General features: G+C 46.2%; 1 protein-coding gene across 4 annotated transcripts in view; it reads right to left on the bottom strand.

Moving 5' to 3' along the window:
- Window positions 1-13,585, bottom strand: part of DIPK1A (divergent protein kinase domain 1A) — a 128,854-nt gene extending 115,269 nt beyond the window's left edge. The window contains exon 1 of one of the 4 annotated variants that reach the window (XM_047785296.1): window positions 13,449-13,585. In XM_047785296.1, the coding sequence (XP_047641252.1) occupies window positions 13,449-13,502 (54 nt within the window). In that variant the 5' untranslated portion in view covers window positions 13,503-13,585. Of the gene's footprint in view, window positions 1-3,248; window positions 3,400-13,448 lie in introns of those variants that run through there. The other 3 variants (XM_047785292.1, XM_047785295.1, XM_047785294.1) reach the window with 3 other exon arrangements.
- Between the last annotated feature and the right edge of the window lie 1,681 nt (window positions 13,586-15,266).

Below are 15,266 nucleotides of genomic sequence, written 5' to 3'. Positions count from 1 at the left end.
CTGCTGGGACGGGACAAATCCTTGCAGTCTTTTGCTTAATAACAAGAGGCGTTTACCCTGGTCTGTTAATTCTACCCAGTTTCCTGACAAGGAGAAAAGAACTTCATGCTGCCGTCAGTGGATATCAAGTGCATAAGGGAGATTTCCCTTCATGGAAGGATTAACTAGTCATAATAATGTAATACTATTTATAGTTTTCACCTTTTAGATTCAACTTATTTGGAGATGTGGTTGTGGTAATAGGGCAAAATATAAAAGTAGTCAGCTTTGACAATGTGTCACTGACAGAAACTGGGACAAACAGATCAAAAAAAGAACATGTTCTAATGCCCCCTCTTAAAAAGGAGGGGGTAGACAGACTGTCAAAAGTGGATGAAATGAGGAGTTCCTGTCGTGGCGCAGTGGTTAACGAATCTGACCAGGAACCATGAGGTTGCGGGTTCGATCCCTGGCCTCGTTCAGTGGGTTAAGGATCCGGCGTTGCCGTGAGCTGTGGTGTAGGTCGCAGATGCGGCTCGGATCTGGCGTTGTTGTGGCTGTGGTGTAGGCCGGCAGCTGTAGCTCCAATTAGACCCCTAGCCTGGGAACCTCCATATACTGCAGGTGCAGCTCTAAAAAGACACACACACAGAAAAACAACATGGATGAAATGAGAAAAGAGTTGTGATTATCTAAAATTACTAAAGGAAGCAGAAGAAGTAAAATTAGACACTGGAAAAGAACAAGATGATGCAGTGTAGATCTCGTGTAAGAAAGTTAAATACTCCTTTTTAAAAGTGGAAGATAATATGAGAAAAAGAATATATATGTATGACTGGGTCACTGTGCTCTACAGTAGAAATTGGCACAACATCACAAATCAACTATACTTTAAAAATAAAAAAAATAACTTTTAAAAAATGAAAGTGGAAAGTCAACAGATATCTGAAGTTGATAAATCAAGAACCAAAGTCTATTATTTAGAGCAGTGGCTTCAAAGCTTTTTTTAATAGTACAACCTCTCCGGACAGTATTTTAGAGCACACATCCCTGACATTTGTACATCTGCAAATGTAAATATGTAAAGGGCGCTAGACGTCAAGAGCTCAGAGCCTGGGGGCACAAAAGAGGTACACCAACAGTGTGTCAGGTGGCAGGGGAGGAATTGCCCAGCGGTCACTTCCTCTTTGAGGTGAAACCTAACGGACAAGCAGAAAACTGAGAACAAATCAGGAGAAGAGGGATGCAGAGAAATGGAGGAAGGGAATTCTGGGACAAAGAGGAAAAGGTGGAGTAGCTATGCTGACATGTGAGACAGAGCTTGGCCTGCTGGGAACCTGAAGTCCTCCCGGACGGCTAGAGCAAACCAGCAAACCGTGCCTGAGATGCCGCAGGGGAATGAAGCAGCAAGACAGAGGGGAGCAGAAAGGAAGGGCCGGGCCATGCTCAGAACTCTGCACTGTCTACTGAGGGCAAGGGGGAGCCCCTGAAGGATCTCACTGGACGGCAGGGAGAGCCTGGCACTTTGGGAAGACGGCTCTGGAAGTAACGTGGAGAATGGATCTGAATGGGGTACATGAGGCAGCAAGGCCCTTCTGGAGGCAGTTACAGTGGGCCTGAGACGAAAGGGGAGACTCATGGTACCAGCTGGAGACACATGGCCAACAGGTAGAGGAAAAGGTGATCGCTATCATGACTCATCGGGGGATGCAAATCAAAATCACGAGACTGCCCCTCACACTTGTTAGAATGGTTATCATCCAAAGGACAAGAGACAACTCCGCCGGCAAGGACGTGCTAGGAAGGTGAACTGGCGCAGCCACTGTGGCAGACGGCATGGAGGTTCTGCCAAAATTAGAAAATAAAACTACCATTTGATCCAGCATTCCTATCTCAGGGTATATGGCCAACAAAATGAAAATAGGATCTCAGAGACATCGCTACACTCCCAGGTTCCCTGCAGCAGTATTCACAGCAGCCAAGGCGTGAAACAACCACAGTGTCCAAAGTGTCTATCAGAGGATGAATGGATAAAGAAAACATGGTCCGTGTATACAATGGAATATTATACAGCCATGAGAAAGGAGGGAATTCTGCCATTTGCAACAAAATAGGTGGACCTTGAGGGCATCATGCTAAACGAAATAAACCAGACAGAAAAAGACAAATTCTGCATAGTATCATTTATATGTGGCATCTAAAAGTGTCTTACAAACTCAAATTCACAGAAACAGAGAGTAGAAAGATGGCTACCAGAGGCTAGAAGGTTAGGGAAATAGGGAGAGGCTAATAAAAGGGTACACCCTTAGAGTGTAAGATGAATAAGGTCTGAGGATCTAATGTAAAGCCTGGTCACTATAGCTGATAACATGGTATGTTTTTTAAAAAGAGGAGTTCCCGCTGTGGCACAACAGGATTGGGGGCATCACTGGAGCACTGGGATACAGGTTCGAACCCCAGTCTGGCACAGTGGGTTAAGGATCCTGAGTTGCACACCTACAGCGTCGGGTCTAATCCCTGCTCTGGGAACTCCATACGCCGCAGGGCAGCTGAAAAAGAAAAAAAAAAAAAAGTAAGATTACTTATTTTGAAAAGGGAGAGATGATGCAATCTAAAGTTATGTAGGAGAGGCACCAGTGGAATTGCTGAGGGACTATACACGGGGTTAGGAAAGAGGCAGCGACTAGAAGAACTGGGGTATATTTCTCTCTTGAGTAACTAGAGTATGACCAACTCAAATCGGAAAAGAAACAATTTGGAAGCAGACTTTAGCTTTGGACATCTGACTATGAAGTACTATCTAGAGGTAGGTATCAGATAAGCAGCTAGAAATGTACATCTGAAGTTGGGGTGGGGAGGTTTGGCCCGGGGACACGGAGTTGAGACCCACTAGTTCCTGGGTTGTAGCGGAAGCCATGTGAAGAGATGCACTTGCCAAGGAGACTGCACAAAATGCGAGGCAGGGAAGGCTGGGGTCCCAGGGAGAGCAGGGAGCAAAGAGGCGACGAGGGAGCAAAGAGCAGTAGCTGACATGACAGATCTCGGGGTCCTGATGAAATGGGGGAAGGTGGGGAGCCCGAGAGGGTTGGCAGATTGGAAGAAATGGGAGTGTCAAAGGCCTCAATTATGGTGACAAGGACGAAGACGGTATGACAGTGGTGGTGGTTACAGAAAGAGTGAGTATGTGCTTAGTGTGAGCCTTTGGAGTTCAGTATCTTGGAGTGATTACAGAATATTTTTTAATAGATTTAAAAATATGTGTACTATACCGCAGCATGCTGCACATCCCGAGGACCGTATGCTCAGGATACAGGACAAGTCTAGGGTGATACACAGGCTTTTGGGGACGAGTTTAGTTGCACTGGATCAGGTGTGATTGAAAATCTTATAAGATGGCGCATTAAAACCAAGCACTGTCTTCTGCAAGGGGTAAAGAACAACAATGTTAATTATTATCATAAACAGAAACAGGTAACACTGGGAGTTCCCTTCGTGGCTCAGCAGTTAATGAACCCAACTAGGATCCATGAAGCTTCAGGTTCAATCCCTGGCCTCCATCAGTGGGTTAAGGATCTGGTGTTGCCCTGAGCTGTGGTGTAGGTTGCAGATGCGGCTCGGATCTGGTGTGGCTGTGGCTGTGACTGTGGTGTAGGCCGGCAGCTGTAGCTCTGATTCGACCCCAGGCCTGGGAACTTCCATGTGCCTCAGGTGCGGCCCTAAAAACAAACAAACAAAAACAAAGAAACAAAAAAAGTAACATTAAAGAACCTGTTCTTAGAATTCATAAAGTGATACTTTCCCATTTTTACTTTAGTTTGTGTTAAGAATAGAATCTATTGTAAAAACAAGTATCCCCACATGTGGTTGCTCAGCAGCTATTTATTTGAATATTTTTTCCTTTAATAAATATCCAAGATTCCTCTCATAGTAACAGCTGGAATGATAACTACAACAACTCTCTTATAAAATCTTCTCTATGGCAACATCTTTAAACCAATAGTAATGGAGAAAAAAACAAAACATTTTAGGAAATGATCGATTTTTTCTAACTGCCAGAATTCAGTTGTAGGCGTTCTGTGCGGATTCCTACCCCTTGGTTATTTAATCGCACTGATCTAGCTACTGCTGTGAAAAGACCTGGCAGCTGGAATTGAGGGTGCTGCTCAGGTTGACTTTAAGGTAGAGACAGGATCCTAGATTTTCCGGGTGGATCCAGTGAACCCTTAAAAGCACAGGAAGGAGTCAGAGAGGCAAGGCAGAGAAAGGTAGAAAGGGCTGAGACAGAGGAAGAAGTCAGAGGGCTTGGCACCGGGAAGGACTCCAGCCACTGTCGCTGGCTTTGAAGATGCAACACAGGCAGCCTCTGGACGCTGAGAACAGCCCCAGCAACAGCTAGCAAGGAACTGCAGACCTCAGCCCTACCACAGCATGGAACGGAAATCTGAAAACAACCCGGTAGAGCCTGGAAGTCAATTCACTCGCAGAGCTCCAGAAAGAGAGTCAGTTCACTCGCAGAGCTCCAGAAAGAGAGTCAACCCCAGGGATACGCCGATGTTCCACCTTGTGAAACCCAGAGAAGAGCCAGCTGCTGGGACGTCTCAGCTACAGAAATGCGAGACGAGGGTACAAATAAACCAGGGTTATGCCGCTAAATCTGTGGCCGTTTGTTACAGGACCAGTGAAAAACCAGCACACTCTCTTTCATCACTGAGCTCAAACACGCTCTCTCAAATCTCATTTTCACAACCGTCAAGGTAGCTTTGGACAGAGTTCATTCATTTATATAGTCAGACGCAGTTATTACAAAGCCCGTCTAATTTATTTCTCCCCCACTTTTATTTTGGCAATGTTTATAGAAAACGTACACCCATACTAATCAACTGCCAACATCGTCCTACCCTTGTTTGCGCTCTCTCTCCAACCATGCTGAAATCCCCCCCTTTCCCTCTTGCTCTCTGTCAGTGGTTCTCAGCTGGGAATAATTTGCCTCTCAGAGGACATGTGGCAGGGTCGGAGAGATTTCTGATTGTCACCACCAGGCGGGGAGGGGGGGCGCTACTGGCATCTGGTGGGCAGAAGCCCCGGATGCTGCTCAAAGTCCCACAATACCCAGCCCCACATCACAAGGAATTGCTCAGCTCCCAATGTCAGCAGCGCCCAGGGTGACCCTGCTCTTTATGTATGTATATCAAACCTATCTTCCTGAGCTATTTAAAAGTAAATCACACGCAGGATGAGACTTTTTTACCCTAAATACTTCAGTTTATATCTTCTCAAAATAAGGACACTTCCCTATATGACATAATTGAATACTGATACAATAATATTATTCAATATATAAGGATCTGGCAGTGCCATGAGCTGGGGTGTAGGTCGCAGACGAGGCTCGGGTGTGGTGTGGCTGTGGCTGTGGTGTAGGCCGGCAGCTGTAGCTCTGATGAGACCCCTAGCCTGGGAACCTCCATATGCCGTGGAAGAATATAAAAAGACCAAAAAAATAAATAAATAAATGATAAAATCCAGGAATCAGTCAAGGGTTCAGAGGCTAGCACGTTGTTAAACACTTCAAGTTTAAAATAAATAAGTTCTAATTTTCAGGCAATGAGGGGTCAAGAAGTAAAACATGGGGTCCCGGCTGCGGGAGCTGAGTCTGTGACTCCGACACTAGGTATGTCTAAAACAGAGGTAGTGATTAATTCAGAGCGTTGTTCATATGCTACAAATCTCTCTTACAATAATGACCTCAAACTTGATTGCACTGTTCTTGGGAAAGAAAGGGGAACTCTGTTGCCAATAATCCATAAGCCTGTTGAATAACCATCTTTCTGAAACAATGAGTAAAGAAGACACTTTTTCCAAAGAAGACATACCCATGGCCAAGTAGGGAGTTCTCTGGGGGCTCAGTGGGTTAAAGATCCTGCATTCTCACTGCTGTCGCTTGAGCTGCTGCTGTGGTGAGGGTTCAATCCCTGGCCAGGGAACTTCAACTTGCCACAGATGTGGCAAAAAAAAAAAAAAAAAAAAAAAAAGGCTAACAAGCACATGAAAAGAGGCTCAACATCATGAATCATCAGGGAAATGCAATTTCCATCCACAATGAGATACCACCTCTCATTGGTATCTCAACACAGAAAATAATAAGTGCTAGTAAGGATGTGGAAAAATCGAGCCCTTGTGCATTGTTAGTGGAATATGTTAGGGTGTAGCCACAAGAGAAAACAGTACACTGTGCAACTGTACAAAAAAAAATAAAAACAGAATTACCCTATGATGTAGCCATCTGACTTCTGGGTATACATACAGAACAGGTGAAAGCAGGAGCTCAAGGAGATACTAGACCTCCCATGTTCACTGCAGCACCATTCACAACAGCCAAGAGGCAGACGCAACCTAAATGTCCTTCAGCTGATGACTGGATCAAGACAAAGCGGTATACGCGCTCGGTGGAATATTACCCAACCTTTAAAAAGATAGAACTCCTGTCATCCACTACCAGATGGATGCATTTTTAGGATATTACACTAAGTGAAATTAGCCAGGCACAAAAAAATAAATACTGAATGAGCCTTATCTAAAGAAGACAAACTCAAAGAAACAGAAAGTAGAATGTAGTTACCAGGCTGGTGAGGAAGAGAAAATGGGGAGTCATTGTTCAGCAGGTATAGAGTTTCAGTTTTGCAAGATGAAAAAGTTCTACAGATCTGTGCCAATGTGCACATATTAACACTACCGTACTGTATACTTAAAAACGGCTACAATGGTAAATTTTAAGCTGTGTGTTTTTGGCCACAATAAGAAAAAAATAAAAGGAATAAACCCCTTAACTACAATGGCATGATGGCACCTAAAAAAAAAATTATTTAATGTCATGAAATAGTCAGCAAAAAAATCCTACTTATTTCTAAAGAAAACGCATCCACTAATATTTTGGGTTTTTTAAACATGTTGCTTGTACAGTATCCTGGTCTTTGTAAACTCATGTACTTTGGAGATGAGGAAGTTTTAAAGGAAAATTATCTACAAAATATTTGAATCTCTAGAAATAGGTACGTTAAACATGTGAAACAGTTCTCTTTTTTTTTTTTTTTTTGTCAGTTTAGACCCATCGCACCCATGGCATACGGAGGTTCCCAGGCCAGGAGTCTAACAGCTGCAGCTGCCGGCCTACGCCAGAGCCACAGCAACACCAGATCCGAGCTGGGTCTATGACCTACACCACAGCTCATGGCAACGCCAGATCCTTAACCCACTGAGTGGGGCCAGGGATCAAATGGATGCTTGTCAGGTTCATTTCCACTGAGCCACAATGGGAATTCCAAAGCAGTTACCTTTTCAGTCAATGTGATAAGACGGTATTTACAGAATGCTATAAGTATTGTTTTAAGAGCAACTTTAAAAAATGAAAACGTTTAAATGTTTTCTGCTAAAATGCTAACTGTCCAAAAAAGAAAACTTCTATAGACAACAAAAAACAACACGAGAATACATTAAGATGAAAACGGGGGCAACTGAGAGGATGACAAGTGTGCAGGCTACAGTCTGAAAACATCGTGCAGATGAAATCTGCCTGAGAATTCACCTTTTGAGTTTCTAACACAGGCAGAAAAGCAATAATGGTAATATCAAATAGCATTTAAATTCTATGCTTGAACTTTATGGGCTACGTACGCTCCCTGTACACTCACTAGTCTCATAGTTCCTTTCAGGCAAAGGCAAATGTTTAGTTCTGAACAGCCTATATAAGGGAGCTGATGAGAACCACACCACCCATAGTCCTTCTTCCCGTGGGGACTAGGGAACAACCACCTGATCTAATTATCCTTAGATTTAAAATAATCCTGGGAGCTGAAAATGACCAAGAAGTCATATTACTCTCACCACAGTCATCACTGTCACTATTACCAGCTTATCGGTATCAGTAACCCTATCTGGCACTAAATCCCACGAAATACCCACATGAGGTCATAAAGAACCAGACTATCAGGGGTTCCCGTCATGGCGCGGTGGAAACAAATCCGACTGGGAACCATGAGGTTGCGGGTTGGATCCACTGACCTTGCTCAGTGGGTTAAGGATCCGGCATTGCCGTGAGCTGTGGTGTAGGTCGCAGATGTGGCTTGGATCTGTTGCTGTTGCTGTGGCTGTGGCATAGGACAGTGGCTACATCTCTGATTCGACCCCTAGCCTGGGAACCTCCATATGCTGCAGATGCAGCCCCAAAAGGACAAAAGACAAAAAAAAAAAAAAAAAAGAACCAAACTCTCCCCAGCAGCCACAACTGAAAAATAGTACTACTATAACTCAAAGGGTCGGGTATCAGAAATGTGAAAGAAATGCCAACACCCTGATTAGAGCATGCCACCTATCCATTCATTCACGACAGCCTTACATATTGAAACTATTAGAGAGTCATTTTTAAGAGGATGCCTTAAGAAACTTAAAACTTTCATGACTTAAATGACTTGAAAACCCTGAGAAGGACCCAAGAATCTTGGGCTTTGAATTCCATTAGAATTGCACCGGCTTTTTATATGCAACATGCAGGCAGGCAGGATGACTGGAATGCAAAGTGTGTCTAATCTAAGTACAGAGAATTAACTTAAATTGTCTTAACTTTCATTCTTCCAGGACTTAATGACAGTGAGAAGGAAGAAGGTATTATGAAGTAAAACCAACGAATTATAGGGCTGGAACGAAATCCCACAAAATACCCACATGCTGTGTTATCAGTCCCACTCAGACGATGAGTAAACCCTAAACAAAGTGGATCCTAATTTGCAGAAAACACACTGCTAAAAACGGACAAACGCAGGTGTCATTCTGGGTCACCATACCCAGCAGGCCACAAGGAATAGCATCATAACGGGGTGTGGAAGGAAAACACTGCCTTAAAAATGGTCCACACTGGTTAACACACACACAGATTCTGATTTCAGAGGCAGGATACTACTCTGTTCAATGTGCCGCAACATTTAGCTTGTGCAGGGAGTACTATTTCCCAGGTAAGCCTCCATCAAAAGAGCTAGAAAGGCTCAAAACGCTAAGTTAGTGTGCTCTGGGAATGATGCCCCGCCACAAGCCACTTGTTGCTCAGGTAGATGCTTGATGGTGACCTACTTCAGGCAGGTCACAAGCCCTCCTGGCTCACAGAGAGGCGGCCAGGCAACCAGTGTGCCTGCTCCAGTCCCCTGCACTGGAAAAAGCTGGCCCTGGTGAATCTACAGTGAGAGGCAGAGGAAAAGACCACGCCGATGAGATAAACTCAATTCCTCTTTTTTTCCCACAACTTTATTGAGATATAATTCACACACCATACAAGTTATTCATTTTAAGTATACAATTCAGAGTCGTGCACAGCATAAATTGGAGATCATTTCTGTTACCCCCAAAAGAAACCTCATATCAGTCCCCCCCCAACCCTCCCGGCCCTGGGCAACAACGAAGCCCTTTTCTGCCTTATAGATTTGCCTATTCGGGACACTTCATAGAAATGGAACCACAGAAGAAGTGAGCAGTTGTGGGTGGCTTCCATAAAATATTTAATGTTTTCAAGGTTCATCCATGTTATAGCATGTATCAAGTCTTCATTCTTCTTTATTGTTGAATAATATTCTACTCTATGGGTACACCACGCCACTTCTTCACAAGCAGTAGAATCTCTTTTGCTATATAAACAAAACTATAAATAGCAATTAAGTCCCCACATTAGTCCATAAATGCCGACTTAAGCCACATTATAGCTGAAAACATATCATTAATTGCATAATATACAGTTCTCTAGAAGCCTGATCAATTTTCACAGTGATATCTGGATTAAAGAAAATACTGGGAATGAAGCTTCTTTATAATTAAGGCAATTGCTTAAATCTCTTCCCCTGCAAACTGCAATAAGAAGAGGAACTTGTCAGGCCTGAACACCTTGGGACATAACAGCTTTTTGACTCCACCCACTTGAAGACAAACGGCAAAACTGCAAGCACACAAAGCTGGTCTCGGCAGCTTTCCTTCTCTTGATGGGCCCTTCACCTCTTCCCCATCTTTGAAATGCAAGTCCTTCCGTACCCTTCGGCCCTCCCCCTTCCCCTAAATAAAACAAGATCTTTTATATCTGCTGACTAATTACAGCCTCACATTGTTACAATATTATATTTATACAACGTTACTAAATCAGATGTTTTCTAAGACATTCTCCCAAAACCTGAAATGAGAATTAGCTTCCCTCCAAAGAACTTTTGGTAGGAACAAGCTGGTAAGGGCAGAGTTTTTTGTTTCATTTTTACTAAGAAACCCTCTCAAATCACAGTAAACTGGAGTTCCCCAGTGGCCTAACAGGTGAAGAATCGGGTGTTGTCACTGCTGTGGCTGCAGTTACTACTGTGGCACAGGTTCAATCTCTGGTACAGGAAATTCCACATGCTGTGGGCACAGCGGGGGAAAAAAAAAAAAAGACATAGTAAACCCACCCTATGGCAAATCAAATTTAGTCCTCGGAGGGTAATGCATATCTAGGAGGAGGGTGAGAAAAAAATAAGGAACTGCTATTAATTTTGTTCGGTGTAATAACGGTATTATACCTAAAAATATCCTTCTCTCTTAGAAATGCATACTGAAGTATTTGGTTGAAATGTTGTGATATCTGAGATTTGCTTTAAACTAGTTTAGTTGGAAGGAGGATACGGGGGAGGGGAGATGAAACGAAATACTGCTAATTGCTGAGGACAAGTGATGGGCACGTGACAGTTCATTATTCTTTTCTGCTTTATGTGTAAAGACTTCTAGAGTCAAATACTTTCAAAAAGAGAGAAATTCTTCTCTTCCTCTCAGTCTTTGGTTCCTTCACTTCTCTTCAGAGCCCCTACTGTTGTCACTGCATATTTCTCAGATTATCTGATTGACGCGTCTTCCTGACTATAAACTCCATGAAGCCCGCAGAGGTGTCTGCTCAGCTCCTGCAGGATCCCCACCACCTCACGGAGGTCCTGGCATGTGAGAGCCTCCAAGAAATATTTATTCATTAAGCAAATGATGGAGTCAGTAAAAGAAGTCATATCATGCACTCAGATCAATAAATGCTCAATAAATAAAGAGGGGGATGGTAGAAAGCCCGAAACCTCTGGTTGCAGCAAGCTAGCACATTCGCCTGGGTGCATTCACCATTTACGTTCACATGCTGTTCTACCAAGATGTGGTAAAGGTGTCACAAAATAGACTTAATTTCATCTGAGCTGGTCTTCACTATGTTCATGCGACCACTGGGCTAAGAAACGATCGTCTCCACTTGAGGATATGAAAACCATGGAACCAAAGAGTTACAAAATTCGTTCAAGGTCCTAACGAAGCAGATGCACAAAGGAACAAAACTCAGTTCCGTGTTCATGCCTCACGCTGTGCCCAAAGGAAGACAATTTTATTCTCAAGAAAAAAGAAAATAATAACAATTAAAAAGGAGTACTTATATATTACTTCAACTTTTAGTAGCTGAGAAACTGAGTAGCTAGCTGTACAATAGTTGAAAATATTTTATTTTGACTTCGCCCAAACCAATTTCAAGGTTGAAGTACCCAGGAGTAGAGGAAGCGTTAAAGACAAAAGCGAGGCATTTAGGCAACAGAACAGCGGCAGGCAGGACGTGTGAGAAATCTGAAGGCCTTTTTAAAAAGCTGGTTAAGTTGAAACAGTATGCTGAGGGACAGCTAACAAGAACATTCATAAAGAGGATAAATACTAAAGCCAAGACAATGTTCAAACACCAGTTCCGCGAGTTCCCAAGTTTTAGATGTAGTCATCTTAAATGTAATACTGTAAGCAATAAAATTTCTGTTTAATCATCACTTTCTAACGTAGAAATAGCCTACTACAATATCACTATACCCCCAAATCCTTTCGAAACGCTTAAAATCTGAGTTTAATTTGGTAATCAATAACGATACGCACATTCAGGAAGGCAGAAATACCAACTGTTTATCATTAACAGAAGCATGACTACTTGTAAAACTAATCTTAACGCAGCCCATCTGAAAGCTTGTGTGCTATAATGCCAAAAAATGTCCCAACCACATCTGTGAAGATCATCCAGAACCAAATGAATCAGTCTAAAATAAACTCTACCACAAAATCTAAAAAAAAATAAAAACAGCGAGTTAAAAAAAAATTTTTTTTAAAGCTCTCAATACACTTATTTGGAGTATAGAGTCTGGAGGGATTTCCACCCCCCCTCACATAAAGGGTTACAAAGACGGATCTGACCTGGGTTGAATTCCAGACGGGTTGGCTCGATTGTTACTGAAGGCACAATTCCTACTGGTGGAACTGCTGCTAAGAGCATTGAGTGCTACTCCTATACTCTGCATGTCACGGGCTGTCAAATCGTGCCTCCAATTTGCAGTAGCTGGCACATTGCAGCGTAATGATTCACACACGCAATTTCCAACCAAAAATGTAATATTTACTGGCCCCATGACGGCTTCTTCTCAACTTTTAAAATAATTTATAAAACCACCAGCTGAGCATGAATTTCCATCCCCAAGTAATCTATCAATACCTTTAAGCCTCAATGTAAACTGTAAAGAAATACTGTCCTCTGAATGCAGGCAGCGCTGCTGACCCACTCACTGGGTCATTGCATTGATTTGTGGCTGTTTTTCCACTGGGGTGATGGATGTGCGCTCAGCTACTCTCGGTGTCTGCTAGGTCCCCCTGGTGACCAAAAGTACATGAAGGCAGTAGTAGGGTTCGAAGACAGGCTGGCAGCGGAACAGAGGGTGGAACGGGAAATCATGAAAAATTAACACGCGAACAGTACACACGACATGACGGAGAATTACGTTAGCATTGCTGGGGTATTTGAGATGGGCACCAGACACTGTCCCCTGTCCTCTTCAAAAGCAAAGCCCCCACATCCTCCCGCCTCGCTCGGGCTTCCGAGCTCTGCCTCCCGTTTAAATCACGGGGATGATGGAAAGACTGAACCAAGGGGTTCAGCCCGAGGCACATGGCGCTCCTCCAGGGTTTGGGGAGACACTGATGTGACAAACTGCCATAATTTTCTGGAAAAGGGAGGAATGACACACCACCTCTGCCACCACCTCCTGAAGACTCAGGACAGCGTCGACAACAGCCGACCCGCGGGGGCCCACCGGGAAGGGGTGGGGGGGAGAGCAGCGGACCAGGGGGGGAGGACGGCGGCACGGACGGCCGAGCCCCGAACGCCAGGGGCGGAGGGTCGCACCCGGGTCACATCCCGGGGCTCTTGGGGGGGGGGGGCGAGGGGTGCGAGCGCGAGCCCGGGCCGGCCGGGACGCGGGGGGCGCGGGCAGCGGCGCGGGCTCGGGGGCTGCGGCGCCCGGCGGCAGGGGAGGGCGCGCCGCCAGGTGCCGGACGGCAGGGGGCAGCGGGGTTCGGGCGGGCGCCGACCCAGGGAGGAGGAGGGAGGCGGGCGGTCCCGCGCGGCGGGCTCGCCGCCGGCCTACCTGGAGGTAGCGGGGTTTCCTGAGCCAGGCCCCCGGACAGAGACTCCTCGCCATGGTAATCACACATCGCCCCGCCGCGCCGCAGTCAGAGGCGGACCCGAGCGCGGGCGCCCGGCTCCCCGCCTTCCCCGGCTCCCCGCCCCCAGCCGGGCCGGGCCCGCCCCCTCCTCCGCCCCCGCCGCGGCGCGCGCCGCGCTCCCCCCCGGCCCCGCTGCGCGGACGGCGGCGGGCGGCCCGAGGCCCAGCCTCCTGCTCTGCTCGCCCGGCCGCCGCGGCTGTCAGACCGCTGCCGCGGGCCCTGCCGTAAAGGGGAGTCCCGCCTCGCCTCGGCCGACACAAATCCGACTGCGCCTCGCGCTTAAAGGGGAGGCGTGCGGAGGAAGGAGGGGGCGCCGCGGAAGCCGGGGTGTCGCACGCTCCGCGCGGAGAGGGCCGGGCCGGGCGAGGGCGTGCGCTGCGCGGCCGGAGCGCCCGGCGCTGAGCCCGCGCGGACCTGGAGGCTGCTCCCGGCTCTCCGCTGCGCCCGCTGCCCCGCCAGGCAGGTCAGACGCTCACTGTGGACTCTGCTCCTTCAGCCGGGCCGTGTCTGGGCGGGTTGCATGGAAATTCGAGGAGAGCTTGGGGCGCCTTCCCCGGGGCCCGGCTTTTCCTCCCTCGCGCACGGTGGCCGGTGCGACCGCGGCAGGAGGTGTCTGCCGCAGCCCGAGCCGCGAACCCGCGCATCCCCGGAGCGAACGCCGACCCGGCTCCCCTCTGCCGAATGCAGTGTGCCCTCCAAATCCAGTTCGCCTCCGACCGCCTGAAACTTTTTGTTTCCAAATACTTTTTTTAAAAAGGTCTGACCTTTTCGATTTGTTTTGTTTTCAGTCAGCTTCAGAGTTTCCCTGACCCCACCCAGGAACATTGATTCAAAAGGAAAAAAAAAATTGAATTAAATACAGTCTTGAAAACAGGAGCTCTGGGACGTGGCATATAGCCTCTCAATTAAGACCGCATAACGCAGGGTGTGGTGTCTTTCTTTGGACGGCGAAGTCCAAATAAGGGAAAAAAGAGCCACCCTAGTGGGAGAACAGCTGGAGATCTAGCGACTTGGAATGGAGGAAGATGCGGTTTTGCGTCTTTTTACCTCCCACACCACCTTCTCACGTGGTGCCAATAAAGTTTAGGTGGCCATTCGGAATTCATTTAAAAGTCACTCAAAAAAAAAAAAAAAAGAGAGAGAGAGAGAGTTCCCCCTCTTGGCTCAGTGGCAATGAACCTGACTAGCATCCGTGAGGTCGCAGGTTCAATTCCTGGCCTCCCTCAGTGGGTTAAGATCCAGCGCTGCTGTGAGCTGTGGTGTAGGTTGCAGAGGCGGCTTGGATCTAGCGTTGCTGTTGGCTGTGGTGTAGGCCGGCAGCTGTAGTAGCTCTGATTAGCCCCCTAGCCTGGGAACTTCCCTATGCCCAGGGTGCGGCCCTAAAAAGACAAAAGAAAAATAAAACTTATTCCGGCTTGTTGCTCTGACAAGAGGTTTCCCCAGAAGCAAATCTTTACTCGCTCTTACTGTGGTTTTTAACCTAAGCTTTGTTCTCCTGCTTTCTGTTTCTGAAGAGATGCTTTTCTGTCCTCCCCGCCCCCAACCCAAGCACAGACGCAGGCTTTATACCTGGGTGGTATTTTACTGCTGGCAGACCATTTTTCATTGATTTTGCAGTTTGGGTAAAGAGACCTCGGTAATTTCTGAGTAAGATAAGAATGGATACTACTGGTTTAATTCATTCTTTTAGTCATTAAATAAGTAAATATTGAGCACCCATTGTTCTAACTGACTGGGTC

This window comes from Phacochoerus africanus, chromosome 6, assembly GCF_016906955.1.
Source record: "Phacochoerus africanus isolate WHEZ1 chromosome 6, ROS_Pafr_v1, whole genome shotgun sequence".
Taxonomy (NCBI): domain Eukaryota; kingdom Metazoa; phylum Chordata; class Mammalia; order Artiodactyla; family Suidae; genus Phacochoerus; species Phacochoerus africanus.
Note: the sequence above shows the minus strand (reverse complement) of the source record. Positions and strands in the feature narration are given on the sequence as shown.